Source organism: Rhipicephalus sanguineus, chromosome 6 (assembly GCF_013339695.2).
Source record: "Rhipicephalus sanguineus isolate Rsan-2018 chromosome 6, BIME_Rsan_1.4, whole genome shotgun sequence".
In the NCBI taxonomy this organism is placed as follows: Eukaryota; Metazoa; Arthropoda; class Arachnida; order Ixodida; family Ixodidae; genus Rhipicephalus; species Rhipicephalus sanguineus.
Genome location: NC_051181.1, coordinates 118,712,808 through 118,735,506, shown reverse-complemented (window position 1 = coordinate 118,735,506; position 22,699 = coordinate 118,712,808). Strand labels below are relative to the sequence as shown.

Here is a 22,699-nt window from a genome sequence, read left to right as displayed (position 1 = left end):
TTCCTTCCACTTCCACTTCATATGATCTTGCGTCCAGCCGTTTTGTCACTGTGCCCCTGCACCACTTGTCTTTTTCTTTAAAAGGCTGGACAGACACTGTGTCTCCTCTCTGTAGTGGGGGCAGGTCCTTGGCGTGCTTGTCGTAGTACCGCTTGGTGCGTGTGACATTTGCTGCTCTCTGCTGTTTGCAGTTGACAACTTTCGGCTTGAGCAGAGCTTTAGTTGTTGGGAGAGTGGTTTTAGTTCTTCTAGCCATGAGTAACTGAGCTGGGCTGGCTCCCATCTGTTGCCGTGGTGTGTTGCGGTGGTCAAGGATGGCTAAATATGGATCACCGTTGCTCCCTAATGCCTTCTTCAAGAGTGACTTGGCAGTCTTTACAGCTGATTCTGCCATTCCGTTTGCCTGAGGGTGTCCTGGGCTCGAGGTGTAGTGCTGGAATTGCCATTCTGCTGCAAAGTCTGCAAACTCCACGCATGCAAATTGTGGCCCATTGTCACTGATGACGACATCCGGTATCCCATACCTAGCGAAGTGGGCTTTCAGTTTTTTGATGACAGCAGTAGCTGTTGTAGACTGCAGTTGATCGATTTCCCAAAAGCCACTGAAGTAGTCAACTGTTATGAGGAAATGTTTCCCTTGCAGTTCCATTAGGTCACTCCCAACTCTTTCCCATGGTCGATCAGGTGTTGGATGAGGCATCAGGGTCTCCTTCTGTTGTCTGTTACCATGTGCCTGGCATGTTTCACATGTCCCAATGTAGTCCTTGATCTCAGCGTTCATTTGGGGCCAATACACACATTCTCGAGCCCTACGAAGACAACTTTCCATTCCAAGATGTGCGGAGTGCAGTCTCTTCTTGATGTCGTCTCTCATGCTCATTGGGATAACTACACGTTGACCTTTGTAGACCAGGCCATCTTGTGCAGTAAGCTCGTCCCTGTGGGTAAAGTATGGTGTAATTTCAGCTGAGACTTGTTTCTTCTCGTCTGGCCAACCACTGTAGATGACACTTATCAGTTTCTGCATTGTTCTGTCCTGCGCTGTTGCGCTTTTGATTTCATCCAATGTTTCTTTCTTCACACATTGGCGCACGATGACATTTACTTCATTGTATTCCAGACTGCTTTCTGTGTCTGGAAGGAATGCTCTTGACATTGTGTCTGCAATGACGAGTTCCTTGCCTGGACGATACTCAACTTCGATGTCGTAACGCTGTATTTGTAGCATCATGCCCTGCAGTCGTCGCGGAACCTTATCGAGAGGTTTCTTGACGATGGACTGCAATGGCTTGTGGTCTGTGATCACTTTTGTGTGTCGGCCCAATGCATATTGGTGAAACTTCTGTAGAGCAAACACAATTGCCAGCATCTCCTTCTCGATTTGTGCATATCGTATTTCTGTTGGGGTGAGCGCTCGGCTAGCGTAGGAGACTGGGGAGTCTTCCTGCAGAAGTACAGCTCCTAGCCCCTTTTCACTGGCATCACACTGGATTGTGAGAGCTTTCTTTTCATCATAGAAGGCCAGTACTGGTGGCATGGTCACTAGATGCTTCACCTTTTCAAAGGCCTCTTCCTGTTCTGCTGACCATGTCCACTTGATATCCTTGGCTGTCAGTCTTCTAATTGGCTCCATTATTGTTGATACGCCGGGCAGAAATCTGGCAATGTAGTTTACCATGCCGCACAGCCTCAGTACTCCACTTACATCAGTGGGTGGGTGCATTTCACGGATTGCTTTGACCTTGTCGGGGTCAATGACGAGTCCCTTGTCTGTGAGTTTGTGGCCCAGAAAGATCACTTCTTCCTTGTTCAGCTCTAGTTTGGTTTTGTTGAGGCGAATCCCTTGCTCTGTGCACCTGTCAAGCAGTCTTGCCAACTTCTGGTCATGGTCGAGTTGTGCCCCATCTCTATTTTGGCCCGTGCCATACACAAGTATGTCGTCAGCGACACACACTACGCCTTGTAGGCCATCCAGAGCAGTTTGTAGTCGTTTTTGAAAAATCTCACTGCTTGCAGCCAAGCCAAATGGTAGGCGTAACCACCTGTACCGTCCAAAGGGTGTCTGAAATGTTGTCAGCATGCTCGACTCGTTGTCTAAGACACAATGCCAATACCCATTTTTTAAGTCGAGTTTTGAGAACACTTTGGCTTGTGCAAGTTCCGGCAGTATGTCTTCTAGTATTGGCAATGGGTGTCGTTCTCGCTTGAGAGCTTGGTTTAATGTCCTTGGGTCGATGCAAATTCGTAGCTCACCTGACTTTTTCTGTGCTACAACCATGCGGTTGACCCACTGCGTTGGCTCATCTACTCTGGTGATGATTTGTTGCTGTTCGAGCTCTTGCAGTGTTTGCTGTACACGCGGTTTGATGCTCACTGGTACCCGGCATGTTGCCGATACCTCCGGTGCTACTGTTTCATCGACGCTTAGATGCACAGTCCCTGGGAAGCTGCCTGGTTCATCTCTGAATATTTCTGGGTACTTGTCAGTGATGGCATCCTTCAGCGTTGTCTGGGCTTGCCCAATTGTGGACACCAGTTCATAATTCACTGTTATAAGTCCCATCTTTTCTGACGTGTCTTTTCCTAACAGAGGTGCCAGGTGTTCCTCTACTACAACAAACTCGACTGAATACTTCTTTTGAGTCTTCAGATTTCTCAGGGGAAGCCGGCACTTGCCTTTTGGTGTGATAGTCGTTCCATTGTACATCTTCAGCTGTGTGGGGGCTTCCTCTAGATCTCGACCGTGGACATATCTTTCAGGGATAACATTTACTGAGGCTCCACTGTCGACTTGGAACCTGATGTGTTCCTTGCTGTCTCTTGTCTCTAGTGTCACAAAGATTCCATCTTTCTTCTTTCTTTGCACCGTCAAGATGTCTTCAGAGCTGGAGTCACTTTCATACAGGGCTCGCACACTACCTCTGGTCCTGCACTGCTTTGCGAAATGGTTTCGCTTGCCACAGTTAGTGCACTCTTTTCCCCATGCCGGGCATAAATTTTTCTTGAAAATGTGAACTGTGCCACAGTACCAGCACGCTTTCGTTGATGCGATGGGGATCTTTGTCACACTTTTCTGCTTCGTTGCTTTCACAGCGAGTAGAGGGTCGGCGTCTTGGCTCAGATTACTTGCGTCTTGTCTGAACGCCTTCAACTGCTTTGCTGAGCTTTCATGCACTGCGCAAACTTTTGCGACCTTTTCGAGAGTCGGGTCTTCGAGCTCAAGCAACTTCATTCGGACATCCTCGTTGTGGATGCCGAAGATTACCTGATCACGTATCATCTTGTCGCGCTGTCCCTCGAAATTACAGTCTTGTGCCCTCGTTTTTAGGTCCGTGAGAAAGGAGTCGAAGGGCTCATCTTTCTCCTGCTTTCTGCATCGCAACAAGTACCTTGAGTACACTTCATTTCTTCTCGGGGCGAAGTACTTGTCCAGCTGCTCCAGAACAACACTCAGTACTCGTGAGCGGTCCGCGCCGGGTGCTGCCTCGCCGAAATCAAGAGTGTTGTAGACATCTATGACCGCAGGTCCCGCAATCATTAGAAGCATTGCCACCTTTTGCTCGTCGGACTTGTTTTTTTGGCCTGTCGCAGTCAGGTACAAGTCAAAACGCTGTCTGAACGACTTCCAGTTCGCGCACAGATCTCCCGTGAGGCACATTTTCCCCGGTGGCTCAATCGCCATGTGGGTTGCCATTGTTGCTGTTGCAGTCAGCTTTGTCGTTGCTCCGTATCGGTGAACTCACTGTTGAGGGTCAAGGTGCGGCTCATGCTTGGTCATCGCTCGCGGTCCTGCTTGTCTCGATGCCTGTCACCACTTCTGACACCATGTTTAAATATCTTTGGCAAGGGCGGCAGACAGGAGACGAGGGAGACTCGTTCTACTCGGACGCCATGTTTATTTAACCGCCTCCGCCCGTCGCCGATGATGATGATGATGACACTGGCGATGTGGCTGTTGATGATAAACTCTCTCTTGTAACACTCTCCTCATCACCTCTCGCCCCTCCGCCCGCGCGTTCGGGGCACGAAATAACCTTATTGCACTTCGACTTTATACAGCACATCACGGCGACGGCAAACTCTAGTTTGGGGTGACCCCTTAAGTAATGCCGTAATAAAACTGAAGCAAGAAGTTTTCGCATCCGTAACTCTGCAACGAATCGGAGAGTTTTCATGTATGCATTGTTATGACTGACAATCGGTGACGACGCGCTGACCATGAGAATGGACAGGCGATGCGTTCTCACACTGCTAGAACAACTGCATCCATCCTAGAAACGGAATCCCCGGGACGGGAAGCGACCGACCATGGGAAGAATGTCGACCTAGCAGAGGGACATCCAATTTGGTGACGTTTCCACAATGGGCCATCTGGACTTAGATTAGTGTGTTGCCGGGACGACCTGACCTGTATGTTTTGACAAGAGTCGCCGCAGACCCTTTTCTGCCCTTCTGGGAAGAGGCAGATGAACATTCCAGAGTAACCTGCTTCCCGACTAGCCCCACAAGCGTGTCGTTGACCGCCGGACGTTTGTTGTTTCAGGAGCGCAACGACCCCTCAGCGACAGTGAAATGGGCTGTGCCATGGTGGGTGGTGTCGTGTGTGTGATTGGTTGTCATCAAGAAGGAGGAGCCAGCCTGAGGGGTTAAAACGACGGTGCTAAGTGAGAAAAGGGGCTCTAAGCCTTTGGTAACAGGCTCATCCAGTTCGCCCGTCGCTGAACTCTTACCATGTCACTATGTAATTTAGTGTACAAAAAGTGCCAGTAAATATGCTTATCCTTTTCCCAACATGTTAGCATCAGTTCCTCAACCCGGAGACTCGACTACGCTACCAAGCGGAGTCCGGGTACGACGCTGCCCTTTCGTAGCAACAACCTGCATGGTTGCCGAGGAGGGACGGATCAAAATAACCGGTCGCAACAGCATTGACAGCATACGTGAAAATGTTTCATTGTTTGCAAATGTTTTACTAATGGTGTCTTTCCGAGTAACTTATACTGCTTTGTACGTTTTAGATGTTTTTCATATATTCAGTCGGCGGAAATGCGGTATCATTTGTTATCACTTAGGTACAAAGTTCCGAGCTGGATACTTGAGTTGTTTTTTTTTTTTCGTCTTTTTAGTATCGCGGTATTCACAGACCTTTCCGAAAGAAATGATAACATAATCTGACAGTCTACTGTCCGCAAGCAGTCACTACAGCATGATGTTTTCTTTTAAGTGCAACAGGCCTCATTGAAGCCGGTCCTGTGGTTGCCGAGAACAATGCGATAGCGTTATCAGGCCCCATTCGCATCGCCTTCAATGTCGCCTTCTCATTCGCTTGCAATGCTTCGCTCCTCGTTGGACACCTCGACCGTGCTGTGAGGGAAGAATCGCCTGTGCGCGTGGCATATTGGCCGTTGTAAACTCTCCTAGGGCGCCTACTGCGATTATAGCTGCGAAGTACCTGCTACGCGTCTATAAGGCAATACACACTTTGTTGCTGCTGTGGCAGATGATGATGATGATGATGATGGTGAACTCTAGCTCAGCCCTTATTAATGGGTTGGAAGCTTTCAACCGCCCACTCGTTACGCAATCCGCCTTTTTCATTTTCCTGTGCTGCCCTCTGCTGTTTTGGTAGGGGGGTGGAGCTTCGCAGTGTGATCCGGGACAACCGGGCTCGCCAGAACAAAAGCCTCCGAGATCGAAGATCCTACCACAGCGTTTCGCGTCTTTCTCGCCAGGGAAAGGGCGCATGCGCCGTGGCACCGTGAGAAAGGCGGATTCACATGGTGTGACGCCTGGTGTGATTCTAGGCTTCTGCTGCACAATAATGTTCCATCTGTCAACGTGATTCTTTGCCCGACATGACGGCTGCACTATATATACGGTATTTTTTCGAAGCAGTTTCGAATTAGGCACTGGTGTGGCTCCGATAGAATAATTTACTGCGACGCGGAATGCCTGGTTTCGATTCCAGCTTAAACCCTGATCTTTATTCGTTGCATCCATCGGGATTTTTCGCGCATGGACAACGCCGCCCGCCGACACCGCATTTTCTGCGAGACGGGCCGCGTTATAATTCTATCGTTCTCTGAAGCTCTGCTGCCGGCTTCGTGCTCGAAGCGAAATGTTCTTCGTCATCAATGCAGTATTCTGCCCGACTCGGCTGTGCATCGTTCGCCAATCCGCTGCGGGTGTTCGTTTAATTCTTGAGGCTATGTGCCGATGACTCGGCACATCCGCTTGACCACAGTTCTACAAACGTTTGCACGTTACAGCCGCGCGGGTTCCGTACGACGCTGCGTTTTCGTCTGTGGCGGGCCGGCTTCCAGACACCGCAAGCGGCGTATCACTTTCTTTTCTCGCATTTCGTTTTGGCGTACCTGGTCGGAGCATGCATTCTGAGGTCTGAGTGTCGCCGTCAGCTCACAGCTAGTTTTCTGTTCATGTCCAAGCGTCAAGACAGTCGCGAAATAAGCAAGCTTTTCCTGATACACTACTATGCAACTAAAGTAAGGTAAGCTAGATTTCGTACATTTCTTTCCGGCACTTTCTGCGCAATTCAGCAAAAACTGTACTGGTCCCAGGCAATAGAGCAGGCAGAAAGGTCTAAGTAAATGTAGTTTAAGACAGGAGCACCTGGTTAAGTAGCAAGATAAAAGAAACGAATGGCTTTGCCTGAAACACTTACGCAAATGTGGCCTCCAAGGCGCCATGGCTTCCATCTGCCACCCCTGAAAATAAGAAGTTAGGCAATAAGTTGGCGAGTTCCTAAAAAATGGAAACCAGTGCAAATCGGAAAGTTGGTGATTGTTCAAGGGCATGAACACTGTGGTACCAGAAAAGCAACACGACGTATACCGCGGCCAGGGGCGTAGCCAGAAATTTTTTTCGGGTGGTGGGGGGGGGGGGGGGTGCGGTTCAACCATACTTTTTGTATGTTCGTGCGTGCGTTTGTATGTGCGCGTGTATATATAAGCAAGCAAAACTGAAAAATTTCGGGGGGGGGGGTTGAACCCCCCCCCCCCTGGCTACGCCCCTGACCGCGGCTGTCGAACTAAGGACCTCGGCTTCTCAAAGCGACACTGCACCCTTCACATAAGCGTAACCTATGCGACGGCTGTTCGGAATTGAGGACCTTTATAAACGTCGCATTTCCGGTAATGCCCATGCAATCATTTAGATGCGCGTTTGTCGCACGGCCGACAAATTATGAGCCTCTTAACGCTTAGCGTGTTCATGACGGGTCGTGTGTCGCCAGCGCAGGATATTATGCCGCGCGCGATATCCAAACAGATTGAAGCTGTGGTGCATATAAATTCGTTGGTTCTCCATTCCCTACCCTAATGAAATAGTAAACAGTATCGTACGAGGTCGCTTAGTTTAATCGAGTGCAGCACCGCGGCAACATTGTGCACGAATTAAAATACGTTCTCTATATACCACCGCAAGTAGCGCTACGTTCCAGTTAGGTTGCAGTCGTGCCGATTTTGCTGCTTGACAGGTTACTGCACGCCCAGCTCCTCGCTGTGGTGCGATGCATGCAGTGTTCGAAAGTTGTCGAGTCGTTTTCGATTTGGGCAGCGATCAGAACATAACCTTCGGCACGCTGCACGGAAATTTTGATCCGGCGCCGATATATAAAAAGGACCCGCTCCCAACCGGCTTCCCTTTGTCTGCGTCCGTTTTCTTTTTCTTTTTTATTTTTAGCTGACAGCTTTTGTTCGTTGCCACGCCGTGGCCGCAAACGTCATCCAATAGTGCTCGACCCCGCTTGATCAGATGCTGTGGTGTTTCATCGCTCATGGCAGCCGTGCCTAGCCGCACGCAGGTTCTTTTGTTGGCGTTCCCGGCGAATGGGGGAATGACATTTGCACCGAGAAAGAGTCGATACGTCAGTTATATGCAATCAACCTCTTTATGTCGGCTTCCCGGAGTCAGCGTTGACTGAACATTTATATTATCTGCTCCTTTGTGGCTTACCTTAGATACAAAATGAAACTGATTTAGCGGGGCCTTGACAACTGTTTTCCTAATGGAGTTGCACACAGTGCAGTGAAATTTAAAAGAAAGAAAAAGGAACTTTAAATGCAAGAGTAGATTAGCTTGTAGAGCTGGCCCTTTACATCGCTCATGGCTAATCAACGGCCTAATTCGAGAAGGTGCCCCTTCGTAAGTGCGCTCTGCCATGTGATTCGCTAGCATGCCCAGCTAATGATATGCCCAGCGTCGCGATTGGCTGAAAAATTATCTTACGACCAATAATAGCGTAAGACGTACGTTGGACGCTTGTGTGAATACGGGCCGAAAAAACAAATGGTATAGTTCCCCGCAAGACGGGATTGATTGTAGTTCGCGGTGTTCGCAAAAGAAACTGGTACCCCATTAAACAGCACTTTAGCACTAAGGTTGAGATAAACTGTTGTTAAAAGGTTAAAAAAGTTGGTGTTAAAAAGAGTTAAATTGTTGTGCTAAACCTGTTTGGTGTTTGGTTATCTTATATCTACCTTGCCCACAGAAAGTGCTGCCTACGATTCCAAGTGCAGCGGTATATATATGCTTATCAGAAAACAAAACAGCACAAACGTTGTGGCGTTTGTTTGGTGCGGTTTTGTTCCATGTCCACACGTATCACCCTAGACGATTATCATTTATGCGCTCTGCCATCAAAGCTGTGGTCAGAACCAGAGGCGTAGGTTTCTCATTAGCGAGGGGGGGGGGGGGCAGCCGGCGTCAACCGTGAAGTGAAGGAGGGCGGGGGTTCCAGGTAGACCGACTGTGCGAGATTGCGCCACACAACAGAAACCTGGCATTGTGGTGACCCAAATTTGCATATTTGTTTGTGCAAAGTTCATTCCAGCATTACATTACTGGTCCACAACAGAATTCAGCCGCAAATTGGGGTCGAGGCAACCCCTTAACTGACGCCTGCATGTGGTTGGAACAGCGTTGACCGCTTGTAACGCTGTGTGAGTGCAGTGCTCGCCTTCTTTTTCTCTTTCTAGTACCCATTCCCTTATCCTTGCAGTGCAGGGTAGCAAAACTGAACGCTCATCTGGTTAACCTATGCCTTTCCTTATGCTGTACACTTACTTTCTCTCTCTCTGGAACAGCGGTCATAGAAAAGCTTTGTACTGGATAAGCCCGTTGGCACATTGCTTACACTTTGTTACGCAGTCTACGAAGAAGCCCACACATGTCGGGAACACTTCTCGAAGCAAATTTACAACAACGCGTCTCACCTCCGGAACCATTTCGTGCGTGTACGTGGGCGCCGCGGCGTACGGCGTCGGTGCCACTCGAGCGCCGACGGGACTCGAGCTGTTGTGCGGCGAGCTGGTCTTGGGCGCTGACGCCAGGCCGCCCCACTTGCAGCCGGGGTCCGCCGCCGATGCTCCAGACACCGGGTGCGGGGTCGTGTGGGGCGGGGGCGGAGGTGGGGGTGGAGGAGGAGGGGGCGCGCCCCACATGAGCACGCTCTGCCGCGTCATGTCTTCCTTGGGCGCCGGCACGGCGGTCGCCTTGGCTGGCCTGAGCAAACAGTCCGAGAGGCTGCCGAAGCCGAGTTGCCGGCTGTCGGGAAGTACGGCGCCGTAAGGGTCGCAGCACGAGGCCTTGGGCGCTTGGACGCCGTTGTACTTGTCTAGCTGACAGGCGTACAGCTTGTCGTCCTTCTGCTCCTGGTAGGGTGTATACCTGCAAGAAGACAGTATGAACAATTAAATTGCACTTTATATTTCGTGATTATCTTGTTAATGGGGCATTTCAGTGGGTAACAAGAGCTGAGCTGTCTTGTAAGCGCTTTTGGGAGGAATCGCGCAGGCGAGTCGTCCGCAAGCCTAGCAGACATTAGAGAGTTTTAGTGCCGGGGCCTCAAGCCACCTGCGTACGTAAGCCCTTGCGCTCTATTGTATTCTCCGTGGATGCGGCTGGGAGTACAAAGGAACGCAGGAGCGTGCGTACGCAGGTGGCTTCGGGTCCCCAGCACTAAAACTCCCTATTCAGCACACTTCCTTAATAACACGCAATGCCACTACAAGCGCAGCTACTGCAATGCTCCTGTTCGCCCACTGCAAAGACTGCAAAGCACCACAAGCGTCGACGGCATTGGAATTAGCATGCATCAACCATGTTTGCCTAACGCACTGTGGTACGGTCAGTTCGCGAACGAAAACGTCATGCATGCTTGCCATAATGACACTCGGTTTTTTTAGCAGTTCCAATAAGCTCACAGTGCGACTCTGCTCGTGTTTTCAAAAGCGCGCTCTCAACAGTATGGCGTACGCGACATACAGTGTCGCAGAACTGGCTATATTTCGCCAATTGAGAGCTTGCACGTGGCGTCATGAACGCAGGTTCATAATGTACTGGTACTCCAACATGGCGGATTTGACGACGTCAAGGACTAGAGATTAACCTGCTAGAGATAATCACCTAGAGATTAACCTGCTTCATTGTGATAACGACGTCGCTGGAACGTTTTTGCCCTGTGTGCAGCAATATAACGAAAGAAACTGCATACAGTGTACTGATAATAACATTAAAGTGACATCACAAACTTGGTGCCCCATCATGTTGGTACTCCAACATGGCGGTTTTAGTGAGGTCAGTGCAAGCCATCGACTCGGAAGTGCGTCAATACTCGCCTGGTGGCGGGATCGAGAAAGCCGTTGCCATACTGGGGATACTCGGGCGCGTAGTACCCGCTGAGATGCCGGTAGTGGAGGAAGTTCTCGGGTGCCAGGAACCTCGAGTTGTCCAGGAACAGGTTCTGGGCCACGCCGTAGCCTGGCGGAAGCCCGCTGTCGCCCGCCGCGGCGGCCGCAGCTGCCGCGGCAGCGTACGGCGCCGCCGCCGCGGTCGCGTACATGTTGCCGTAGTCCTCGATGCTGTACGTCGTCGGCGGCGGCGGGGGCGTGGGGTTCTTGCTGGACGAGGAGCCCTTGCTCCGTTTCCCGCGACTGAGGAGGTCGCGTATCTGCGACTTGTAGCGTCGATTCCTCTGGCAGCGCAGTATGAAGTCGTTCTCGGACATCAGCGCTCCGCTGGCGTCGCCGGCAGAGTTGGCGTTGCAGTTGGTGCCGCTGCTCGCGCCCCCTCCGCCTCCGATGCTGCTGGCCCCGGCGCTGTTTCGTTCGCTACTCGTCGAAGAGCAGCTACTGGACGTCGTGAGACCGGCGTCCAAATAGGTGACCTTGAAGTCCATTGTCCGCTTGCCCAGCAAATCGCGGCCCTCTTCTTCCCTGCATAGTAAATATGTGGGACGCGCAACTGTTACAGGGCTCATCACACAGGCGACCCTCAAAGATCGCGTGACCAAGTTGACTGCGCGTGTTATACGCCACGTTCAAGTCGCAGATGGTCGCTTTTTGTCGAAAATGGACTAATTCTCATCAATAGCTTGATACACGATTTTCAGTCACGCAACTGCAAATCTGAGCAGCGAGCAACTGATGGAAAACAATCGCTTTTCGACCAAACGCGACCACTTGCAACTCGAGTGAGCTAGAACATTTGCGAAAGAAAGGGAATTTTCTTTCGACGGGCTCGTTTCTTTGTTAGACGCAACCAAATAAATCCAAGATACACTTAGGGCAAGAAAAGAGTGCAGCAGTTTATACGTTTATGTCGAAAATCGAAATTGAAATGACGTTTACGTCATTTCAATTTACGTTGTAATTAACACGCTACAGTTAAAGACAACAATTAATGTATCCTATGCTTTCTTTGATCAAAGTGTCTGTTGGATTCATTTGGTTTCGTCTAGAACATTTACGTATTATATTTAATTTACGTAATCCCGCTGTGAAACACATCAGGAAGAAGAAAGTATACAAGAGCGCTCACATGAGAGGTCTGTGCGTGCACAGGATGAAGTCCGGCTTGGAATTCTTGTAGACCAGCCTCGCGCTGGTCTGCAGCCATTGCCACTTGCCGTCCTTCGTGGCGAGCCGATAAGCGATCAGCCCCGAAGCGCCCGTCTTCAGCACTGGAACAATGATGAAACATTATACATCACGTTATAGATGGCGTGTGAAGATAGACATGGTTTAGATATTACAATGTAAAAACGCGTCAGTCAGATAGAGGTTATAAAGTGATTATATATATATATATATATATATATATATATATATATATATATATGTGTGTGTGTGTGTGTGTGTGTGAAATGTTTGCTACATAAGTGTGCACTTGGACATGACAAAGGGATTACTTTACTCAGACTGGTAAGTTAATTTGCGCTTACGTGATATAAGTATAGGTATACATACAATACCCTGCATCGTAAAAAACAAATTTACCTCAACTTCCTGTCGCTCTAAAATACAATACCTCACCAAGCTTCTCCCCCCCCCCCCCCCCCCACCCCCGCCTACTTTATAACCTTCTTGTCTTTCCGACAGCAATAAAGAAGTAAAGAACAACTCGTCTCTGTGGACGCTTCCGTTTACCAGTCACCAATTTACCGTAGCCTCCTATATTTGAACGAAACTCAATCTACTATCCCACTGCCTCGTAGTCTTTCGTTTGCTCTCCTCTCTATCTCTACTTCCGTACAAAACTTTATCTACGCAGCCATCACCGCCAACTGTCGGCATGCCATCATTTTCCTTTACATTTCACATTTTTATATCCCTTTTATTTAAAATCAGAACGTACGCGTTCATCAGCCCGTCCAACCGTGCTCATCAATAGTACGGTGTGTATAACACACGTCTCAATCTCGAGCGATACGCTCTTACACACACACACATGCACGCATGCGTGTTCTCCTAAAACCGGGGGCGAACGACCAACCCGCGGAATCGTCACTAAAGCGTCGCACACGCCCCCCCCCCCCCCCCCCCCCCCCCCTTCCAGCCTGTATCTCTCGATAGCGACAAAGGATGGCGCTGACTCGATTTTCTCTCAACGAATCCGCGGTGGCACTCAGCTGCGCATCAGGCATTCGTACAAGGACCGACGGAGAAAACACGAGTTTCGGTGAGTAAGGGGGTTACTTTATGATGGAAATGGGGGCTGCGATGAGATGCAAAGGTGGAAGGTGGGGGGAGGGAGGGGTTGTAGGGCTGGAACAAGCATACCACTCGGGTTTCTGTGTACAGTTTTTTTTTTTTTTTTTTTAGGAAACAGACGTATAGACAGCGCTGTGACAAAACAATGCACAACGAACAATAACGTGATCGCTTTCGTTTTCTCGCTATGGCGAACATTTAGAGCGCGTGGAAAGTGGTGACATAGGAAGCAGTTGGCGCGCAGGAGGAGCGGGGAAAAAGAAAACTGCGGCCGGGCGCATCGCAATTCGCGGATTGGGGAAAAAACGGAACGAAAAGCGCGCGCGGTGTATACGGTATCCGCGCGAAACCGAATGCCGAGCGTGCAGTTAGACGCTGAAACCGCGCGAAACGCTTTGAATGAGAAGAAAGAAAACGAAAAGAAAAGAAAAACGGGCGCGCGCGCTCTTCCGACCGCCTTACAATCGGAGAAAGGCGAGGGTGAAACGAAGCGTGTGAGCAGAGCTTTACAGTAAGAATCGATTCGCTCGGATTTCCAATGAAAACAAAAAAAAACAAAAAAAAAAGCCGCTTCATGCCGCCGCCGCCTTCGAAGTTGCTGCGTGGTGATGTTGTTTTTTCGAAGGGAGAACACGAAACAACATAAAGTATCGCTTCGTTTTCTGTCTGGTTCGAATGAAGAGGTCTCCGCTCTCGATTTGTACGTGTGATTATGCGGAGTCGTGTTCTCGCAAGCGAGCGCGCGGAGGTATTTTTCTGTGCGGTGAGCCGTGAGGGAAAGCGCACGCGTTTCTAGCGTTTCGGTTCGATCTCGGGAAGCCGCAGTAACTCGAGAAGGCAAAAAGACAACAAAAGTTTTCGGAATTCGCGCTGGTCGCATCGCGAGGGTCTTCGGCCATTTTGGGATGCACGCGATGCCGTGCTTTTGCAAACATAAAAGGGTTCGGTGACGATCAAGGCGCCGTTTTGGTTTAAACCATGGGTGTGTGATTGGGAGAAAACGCATATAGGGAGACGGGGTATACACGTGTTCTTGTTTGCGAAATAAATAGTTTAAAGCAAAACTGCAGTGTACCTGATGGAGAAACTGCCGCGGATGTGTTTTTGAAGCTGTGTATGTGCTTAAAAATAGCGCACGGTATTGCCAGCTTTATTCGCATGTACTCGTACGTCTTCCTTTCCTTCTGTTTTGTGGTATATTCGACAAACTGATAGTTCTGCTAACTCTGATATTACGGCTTGATACCACACCGAGACCGCAATCAAGGTAGATTTTCGTAAACCATATGAATGCTATAGCATCCCAACACACTTATACTTCCACTCTGCCGGGCAACATTGTAACGTCCGCGGTGCCACTATTATTATTTATTATTATTTCAAAATACTGCAGGCCAACTGGAAGCCCAATTAAGCAGGATGAGCGTACGTACGTTGACATTAAGAAACGGGGCTATAATCTATACATCCGTATAAAGGAAAAAAAGGCATATACATTCGTATTAAAAAGCGGGAGGACGATTTACACAGTCATAATTAAATTGGCAACATATCATGGAAGAAATATAAAAGGAATACGCTATACATAAAAGTACTGACCGCTATGACCAGCCTTTTGCAGATTATTTCAAACAATGCATGGGTATCACTAAATCGAAGAAAAAAGGACAAACGATGTCTACAGCAAACACACAGTTAAAACTGAACTAGAGCGCAAGCCCGAAATATAAAGCCGAGTGGACAAACACCTACAGGTATACTTTAGCGGTAGTTGTGAAGGCGTGAACGTAAGCGCTCTAGAAGTTGTCTTCCCCTTTGCTCGTCCCGCAGGCATAAACGAAACACCCGGAGTAAACAGGAAGGAAAAAAAAACAGCTGTATATAAGGAAACGTTCTCACGTTCTTGATGCGCGCTGGCCACGTAGGCGAGATCGTCGAAGTGAACCAGGTCGTATCCGCCTTGGCTCATGAAGTCCGAGTCCGCGTAGCCGAGAAGCTGTTTGCCCCTGCAAACGAAAAACAAAAAGTTACGCGTGAGACATTCTCAAAAAGCCGCGAGCGGGGCCGTTTGCGGCGGTCATGGGACGAATTGTGCACGAAATAACATACCATTTTAACTTATGGCTAAGTTGAGCGCATGTCTTCTACCTAACACCTTGTTATTGCATCAATGAGTCCATTTCGAAATGACAAGTAAGCAAGTTCGTCAAAACGAACGCAAGCAGACAGTGACAGCTCATTACAGTGACAGAGCGCGGTCCAATAAGGAATCCTTACGAAAAACAAATTCGGTCAATTCATATTTGACGAAACAGTAATAAATCAGATGAGGACTAATTAGGGTACACACACGAGCACTCATCTTTAATTAAGGAATATATTTTCCTTTATATTTTCACACGCGTACATTGCTGTTCTTCGTGTCATGTACTCGCCCCGAGGCCCTTTTCTAAACAGTCCAATAATGTCACATTGATTTCCGCAAAGTTCTACGAAAAATTTTTGCCGACTCGCAGTCGGATGCAGATTGCTGGAGTACGACGGAAGTAGTGAATACGTGTATACCTTTGGTCCATGGAGACTAGTGCCAGGTCGAGCTTGTGCTTGCTCTTGAACATGGACTCCTTCTGCGGCATCTCGAGCAAGGACGGAGGCCCGAATGGCGTGCACACGGCGAACAGCGCCAGCGGAGGCTCTTCGGTCTTGTGGTTCTGGCCCTGGAGGACACGGATCTTGCCCTGGATGTCCAGCCGCTGGCAATGGAACGACGACAGATTATAGCCTCTTTGTGAGACGCATCATGGAGACAGCCCGAAATACAACCACTCCTCAGACAACACTCTAAGGAGAAGAAGAAGAAGAAAGAATCCTTAGAGCCTTTTTTTTAGTCCTGACTTGCCACGTATATTGACTCTCTTTAAAGAGTAACGCGAACTCCCCTTGGAAATCATTATACCCTCGTCGGGGAGTCGTGGGACACAAAGAAGAGTTAGCGCGTATCTTTAAAGAGAGTCATATACGTGACAAGCCATAACTCACCGAAAATAGTAACACGTACTTTCGTTTTTCTTTGGAGTGAACGCCGAGACAACGCCCCCATCCCCCTTATTTTTTTCACGAAGCTGGCAAGCCTCAAAGTTTACCGCCTAATGACAGTAAAAGACTTGAACTGCGACCGAAGCATAGCTCTCATGCGTGAAAGCGGCAAAATTTCGGTCAACGCGGCTTCTTACGCGTGCGTGTTTCGCAGTGTGGTAACGATGGTCAGGGTTAATTAATGGCGGGAAGTGAGCTATCTATTACGTGGCTTCGCTTTTAGACTGTCACGTTTGCGACAGCTTTAAGCACGAGTTGTTTCCTAGCATCGGAGCTTGCCAGGCCACTCTGAAATCACAGCACCACTTTTGCCAGTCATCCTTCTTACCTGTTAAACACATCGTAGTAGCGCAAAAATCGAAAGCGAAAGAAAACAGAAGAATGAGAGGAAAGAAGGCGAGGCCCTCCTTCTGTTTTCTTTCACTTTCGAGTTTCGCGCTACCAAGATGTGTCCAGCGAATACCAAAATGCCCAAGAGTTAGTCTTACCTGTTAGTATTTCCCTATTTTCTACCCCCCCCCCCCTTCCCTACGCTTCCGCCTGTGGAGGGTTGACAAGTGGATTCTGCCCTAGGGTGATTCCACGAGAGATCGAACATGCCTGTCCGGTCGCATTTTTTGTTTTGCCTGGGTTTTTTATATGTTGTGTGGGCACATTCAAAGTGCACGGACCTGAAAATTTTATTTCCAAGAAACGCTCCCAGCGCGCCAAAAAAATATTTGAAGGTGGCGGCGCATGCCTCCTGTTTTTGCTCACTGCATTGTTTTCGGATTTCACGGCCGAATTTAGCGCGAACTATAAATGATGTGTCGAAAATTTCTTTTGCTGGTTTTAATACGCATTACTGTGAATTACATCCATGCTTTTTTTATGCCGTCCTCAAAAAGAAGAAAATGTGAAAAAATGGCAAACACGGCCGAAATCAAAAAAGGGTCCTAAGTTTGAGGCGCCTTGGCGCCTTTACTATTTCAAACAGAAACTTGAAAACAGTGTCAAATATAGAAAAGAGCCTTTGCAACATTTATACGGAAGATCATTTTCCTACGGTCAGCGCAAAAAAAGAAAAAAATTGTTAAAGAAGCGAGTTTTTTCAAAAAAGTACATTTTCAAAAAATAAAATAAAAAAAACTCCGGTCTCAATTTTGACGGCAATTTTTTATCGAAGAGCGCTTATGTCAATGAACATACGGTTTTAATATCATATGTCCTCATTTGCTTTGTTTACGAGATATAACTGGCCAAAGTGACCGTTGCTGTGAGTGCTCACTTCAGGGCGACTGATGGTTGTTAATAGCTTGCATTGTGCGTAAATCGCAGTTTTAATTATTCTGCTGCACCAAAACCTTGCTCTGGTGGCTTTTCGTCAAGAAAAATGTGTTCTCAGATTTTATTTGGTTCTACCGTGTGCGAAAGTGGGCTGCTGCCGCCCTCTAAAGGGTGATTCCACGAGAGATCGAACATGCCTGTCCGGTCGATATTTTTGTTTTGCCTGGGTTTTTTATATGTTATGTGGGCACATTCAAAGTGCACGGAACCCAAAATTTTATTTCCAAGAAATGCTCCCAGCGTGCCAAAAAAGTATTTGAAGGTGGCCGCGCAGACCTCCTGTTTTTGTTCACTGCAATGTTTTGGGATTTCACGGCCGAATTTAACGCGAGCTATAAACGATGTGTCGAAAATTTTCTTGTTGGTTTTAATACGCATTTACTGTGAATTACATCCATGCTTTTTTCCAAGTATTTCAAGGAGCCTTTGCAACATTTATGCGGAAGATCGTTTTCCTACAGGCAGCGCGAAATAAGAAGAAAATAGTTAAAGAAGCGAGTTTTTTTCAAAAAAGTACATTTTCGAAAAATAAAACAACTCAGGCCTCAATTTTGACATTTTTTTGTCGAAGAGCGCTTATGTCAGTGAAAACACCATGTTAATATGTATGTCCTCATTTGCTTTGTTCACGAGATTTAACGGGCCATAATTACCCTTGCTGTGTGTGCTCACTTCAGTGCGATCGATAGTTTTCATCAGCTTGCATTGCACTTAAATCTAGTTTTAATTATTTTCCTGCAGTAAAACCTTGCTCTGGTGTCTTGTCGTCAAGAAAAATGCATTCTCAAACTTTAATTATGTCTAGCGTGTGTGGGGATGGGCTTCTGCCGCTCTCTAAAGGCCGAACGCGTACGCAGTTTGCAGCTTACAACCTCAACTTACCCGCCAGTATTCGTTAATCAGAAGCACGCGAGACACCGCGAACACATGTATGGTTTAGGTCACTTTGTCAAAACTCTCCTTGCACACAGAATAAAGCATCTGTATGCAGCGAAGGCCAACTTAATCTGTAACTAAATGCCACAATCAGCAGGCGCGCTGTTATGCAGTTGTTTTCTCACTGCCTGCTTGCTTCCCTTCCATTACATGCATTGTACGCTCTAACCATCTTCCCCATTCGACGCACATTGTGCCTAAACAACATTTGTAAAAAAGTTAGCTCAATGATTTCCGAGCCGTTTATTTCACTTCCCGCAATCACATGTTTTCGGCGTCGCAGATAACATCTTCCTGTATCATCTCGACCTTTACCTCAGCGTTTCAGCAGCCAGAAAACGTGCGGTGCGGCATGATTAAGCCATGAGTGGCCGAAGCTTCCCAATTGATGATGTTTTGTTGCTACTTTACTTAAGTGCTTTCCCACGTCGAGGACAGCAGAGGTCATTGGTGACGCCAGACGGACATTACCCTTAGTTTTGGCAATGAGTGTGGCCTACAAGATAATCATTACAGCCCAATGCGTTTAGACACCCTTAGCCATACAATGTTAAACCGTGAGCAGTTCTGGAAACGCATTCATGACAGCTGCGCAGATGTGAGATAATTTGTGCGGCGCCGTTCAGTATAAACGTTTCGGCTTGCTCTAGGTCTAGCTGTTCACTACACGCGATGCGCGCGGCCCATGGCTACGTCCGATTGTTCTGTGCCGATTATTTACGCGTTCACAAAAAGAAGATTGCTGAGGAAAACGTTTTCGTTGCGCAAATTTTTTTTCTTTGCTCTTTTTGTTGTTGCCTACCTCCAGAAGCTACTGTAATAGGCTGAGGATCTTCGCGACACCTGCGAGGTCTGCTTGCATTGCTTTAGGCTCCTCAAGGAAAACCTGTCTACATCTAACCGCGATGAGGTAGACCAGGCATTCCTTCAGGAAGAAGAAGCGGTTGATATCTTGAACAGGCGCGCCCATCTTTCCTCTGATGATTGTAGGCGAGGTTGTAGGCTGCAAACTGTTTACACGTGAGCCATTTAGAGGGCGGCAGCAGCCCACTTTTGCACACGCTAGACACAAATAAAATCTGAGAACACATTTTTCTTGACGAAAAGCCACCAGAGCAAGGTTTTGCTGCAGCAGAATAAATAAAACTGCGATTTACGCACAATGCAAGCTATTAACAACCATCAGTCGCACTGAAGTGAGCACTCACAGCAAGGGTCACTTTGGCCAGTTATATCTCGTAAACAAAGCAAATGAGGACATATGATATTAAAGCCGTGTGTTCATTGACATAAGCGCTCTTCGATAAAAAATTACCGTCAAAATTGAGACCGGAGTTTTTTTTATTTTATTTTTTGAAAATGTACTTTTTTGAAAAAACTCGCTTCTTTAACAATTTTTTTCTTTTTTTGCGCTGACCGTAGGAAAATGATCTTCCGTATAAATGTTGCAAAGGCTCTTTTCTATATTTGATACTGTTTTCAAGTTTCTGTTTGAAATAGTAAAGGCGCCAAGGCGCCTCAAACTTAGGACCCATTTTTGATTTCGGCCGTGTTTGCCATTTTTTCACATTTTCTTCTTTTTGAGGACGGCATAAAAAAAGCATGGATGTAATTCACAGTAATGCGTATTAAAACCAGCAAAAGAAATTTTCGACACATCATTTATAGTTCGCGCTAAATTCGGCCGTGAAATCCGAAAACAATGCAGTGAGCAAAAACAGGAGGCATGCGCCGCCACCTTCAAATATTTTTTTGGCGCGCTGGGAGCGTTTCTTGGAAATAAAATTTTCAGTTCCGTGCACTTTGAATGTGCCCACACAACATATAAAAAACACAGGCAAAACAAAAAATGCGACCGGACACGCATGTTCGATCTCTCGTGGAATCACCCCCTAGTCAACTTCGTATACTGTCTTTAGGCAACCGTAAGTCGAATAAGTTTTCTTCTTGTTCGTATTCGAAACCATCATACTCATTATCATCATCGCCATAATCATCAAGCCACCATCCGCTCTCGCTCGGTACTGTAGTTCCAGTTTCAAACACGATCGGAATTCGACCCTACGTGAGCTGTGATTCTAACTGCTTGTCTTGTTGCCGTAGACTGCAATAACTTATTTCAGGCGAAATGAGAAAGAAAAATGCTAAATAAAAGAAAGGAAGGTATCATGGATACAGAAGCGGGGATGTGGTGGCGAAAACAGTGCACTGACATGTTTGTATACCCAACCAGAACGCGAACGCTGTGGAACCAACGGCAAGTGATCTCACGTGAGACCAAATACATGAGAACGCGCACCGTGATGAAAGACAAAAGAGAGTCCACCAACACCGGCTGCTGCTTTTCCTCTCTCGCTTATTGCGATGACACAAGCACAAAACAAGAATAGAAAAAAGGAACGTTAGGAATGGATGACGCGCATTCACTGCTGCAAGGAGAACTCTCTTCGGTGCACACGGAGACGGGAAAGATTTATCGATAAATCATTAACCGACGCACCTGGACGCTGAACCGCCTTCTCTCTCTCGGTCTCTCTCCTCTTTCTCCTCTACAATCTCCTACTCCCACTCTCCTTCTGCTTTCGTTTCCGACTACGGCATTTTTTGCACAGAGTGCATTCTCATGGTATACGACGCGAACGGGACGGGACGCCTGTGCTCGGCCATTTGTCTGGCCCTGGCTATATCTTACTAAAGATAACGCTGGTACTTTATCGCTTCCGATTAGCATTCCGATTTAAGGGGAAACGAATAAAGCCAAGTAAAAAATGACAAATGAAATTTTAAAAAAGCTGTGAAATGAAGGCGCAAGAAATTGATGTTACGGACGAAAATGGCACGTAGGAAATGACACACACACACACACACACACACACACACACACACACACACACACACACACACACACACACACACACACACACACACACACACACACACACACACACACACACACACACACACACACACACAGGCGGATAGATAGATAGATAGATAGATAGATAGATAGATAGATAGATAGATAGATAGATAGATAGATAGATAGATAGATAGATAGATAGATAGATAGATAGATAGATAGATAGATAGATAGATAGATAGATAGATAGATAGATAGATAGATTCTTAGCGGCTATAGCTGTACAAGAAAAAAAAAGAGAACGAGGGACATGGTACAGGTCAGGGGCGTGGCCAAAGGGGGGGCAGTTCAACTCCCCCCCCCCCCCCCGAAAATTTTCAGTTTTGCTTGCGTGTATATACACGCAGACATACAAACGCACACTAACATACATAAAGTATGGTTGAACCCCCCCCCCGAGAAAAATTTCTGGCTACGCCCCTGGTACAGGTAGATTCGCTGAGATAGCCCGGGAATTATCGAGAGGTTAAAAGCCCGAGTATTAAAGGCAAGCGAAAAGACGAGTAGCCGCGTGTTACGCAAAGACGACTATCACACATGTTGCTTGCATCAAGGAATGGAATGTGCAGTAGAAGAACACCGCCTGCCCGCTTGAACAGATATAACGATTGCACGGGGCACTTCCGAGCGTTATAGCAGCGTTTTTCGGGGGCATGGTAGGCGGTAGAAACAAGGCAAACGAGAAAGCAATAGCAACAAAGGGAGCCGAACAAGCGAGCGGTGAAAGCGAAAGTCCGCGCTGATGGCGATGGCGATCGGTAGAGTGCCATTTAGCGAGGTCTCCTACGCGCCGTACACCCGGAGGTTGAGGCCTTAGGTAAGGAAGGTGCGCACGCTTATGAGGTCTCTGAATGGCTTTTTTCTTCCTTTTTGTTCCGCCTGCGTTGTTGCTGCTGCTGCCTCGCTCTTTTCGATGCAGTGCCGCCGACTAGCACGTTCCGTTAAACGGGGGCAAGCCCCCACTGAAAGAGCCCCATTTGTTATTCCTATTTCCCATCGTTGCGGTTTTCGCGTGGCGCAAACTTCGATGATAATCGCAATATGTTTTTTCGCAACTACATTTCTGCAGGGGCTGCCCTTTTTTTATGCCCAAGCATACGTAGGGGGCATTCTGTTCTCTCGGGGCATTTACTTTGGTTTTGGTATTTATTTTAACGGCGAAAGCTCGTGAGGTCAAAATGACTGGACTCGGTAAGAGCTAGGTGAGGCCGTTCCCACCATGGGAGCCTCTTAGGCTCTTTTTTCTTTCGATCTGATATTCTTTTTTCTCCGAGAGAATAGCGCGTTACAGAAGGTGCTCTAATGCGCGATAGAGTGGATGCATTTGAATACACCTCCGGTACGGATGCGTTCTAGTGAGTAGTAAGAAAAAGAAAGATGGAAAAGTGAAAAGGTTTGTTTTGTTTTTCGT

The 22,699-nt window shown here is 47.7% G+C and overlaps 1 protein-coding gene across 1 annotated transcript in view; it reads right to left on the bottom strand.

Annotated features, from left to right (window-relative positions):
• LOC119397495 (aryl hydrocarbon receptor) overlaps positions 1-22,699 on the bottom strand; it is a 152,766-nt gene that overhangs the window by 4,214 nt on the left and 125,853 nt on the right. Inside the window, exons 7-12 of the mRNA XM_049416584.1 lie at positions 15,576-15,763; positions 14,910-15,016; positions 11,839-11,980; positions 10,638-11,234; positions 9,234-9,687; positions 6,683-6,725 (exon numbers count right to left, since the gene is read on the bottom strand). Coding sequence (XP_049272541.1) covers positions 6,683-6,725; positions 9,234-9,687; positions 10,638-11,234; positions 11,839-11,980; positions 14,910-15,016; positions 15,576-15,763 — 1,531 coding nt within the window. The remainder of the gene's footprint in view (positions 1-6,682; positions 6,726-9,233; positions 9,688-10,637; positions 11,235-11,838; positions 11,981-14,909; positions 15,017-15,575; positions 15,764-22,699) is intronic.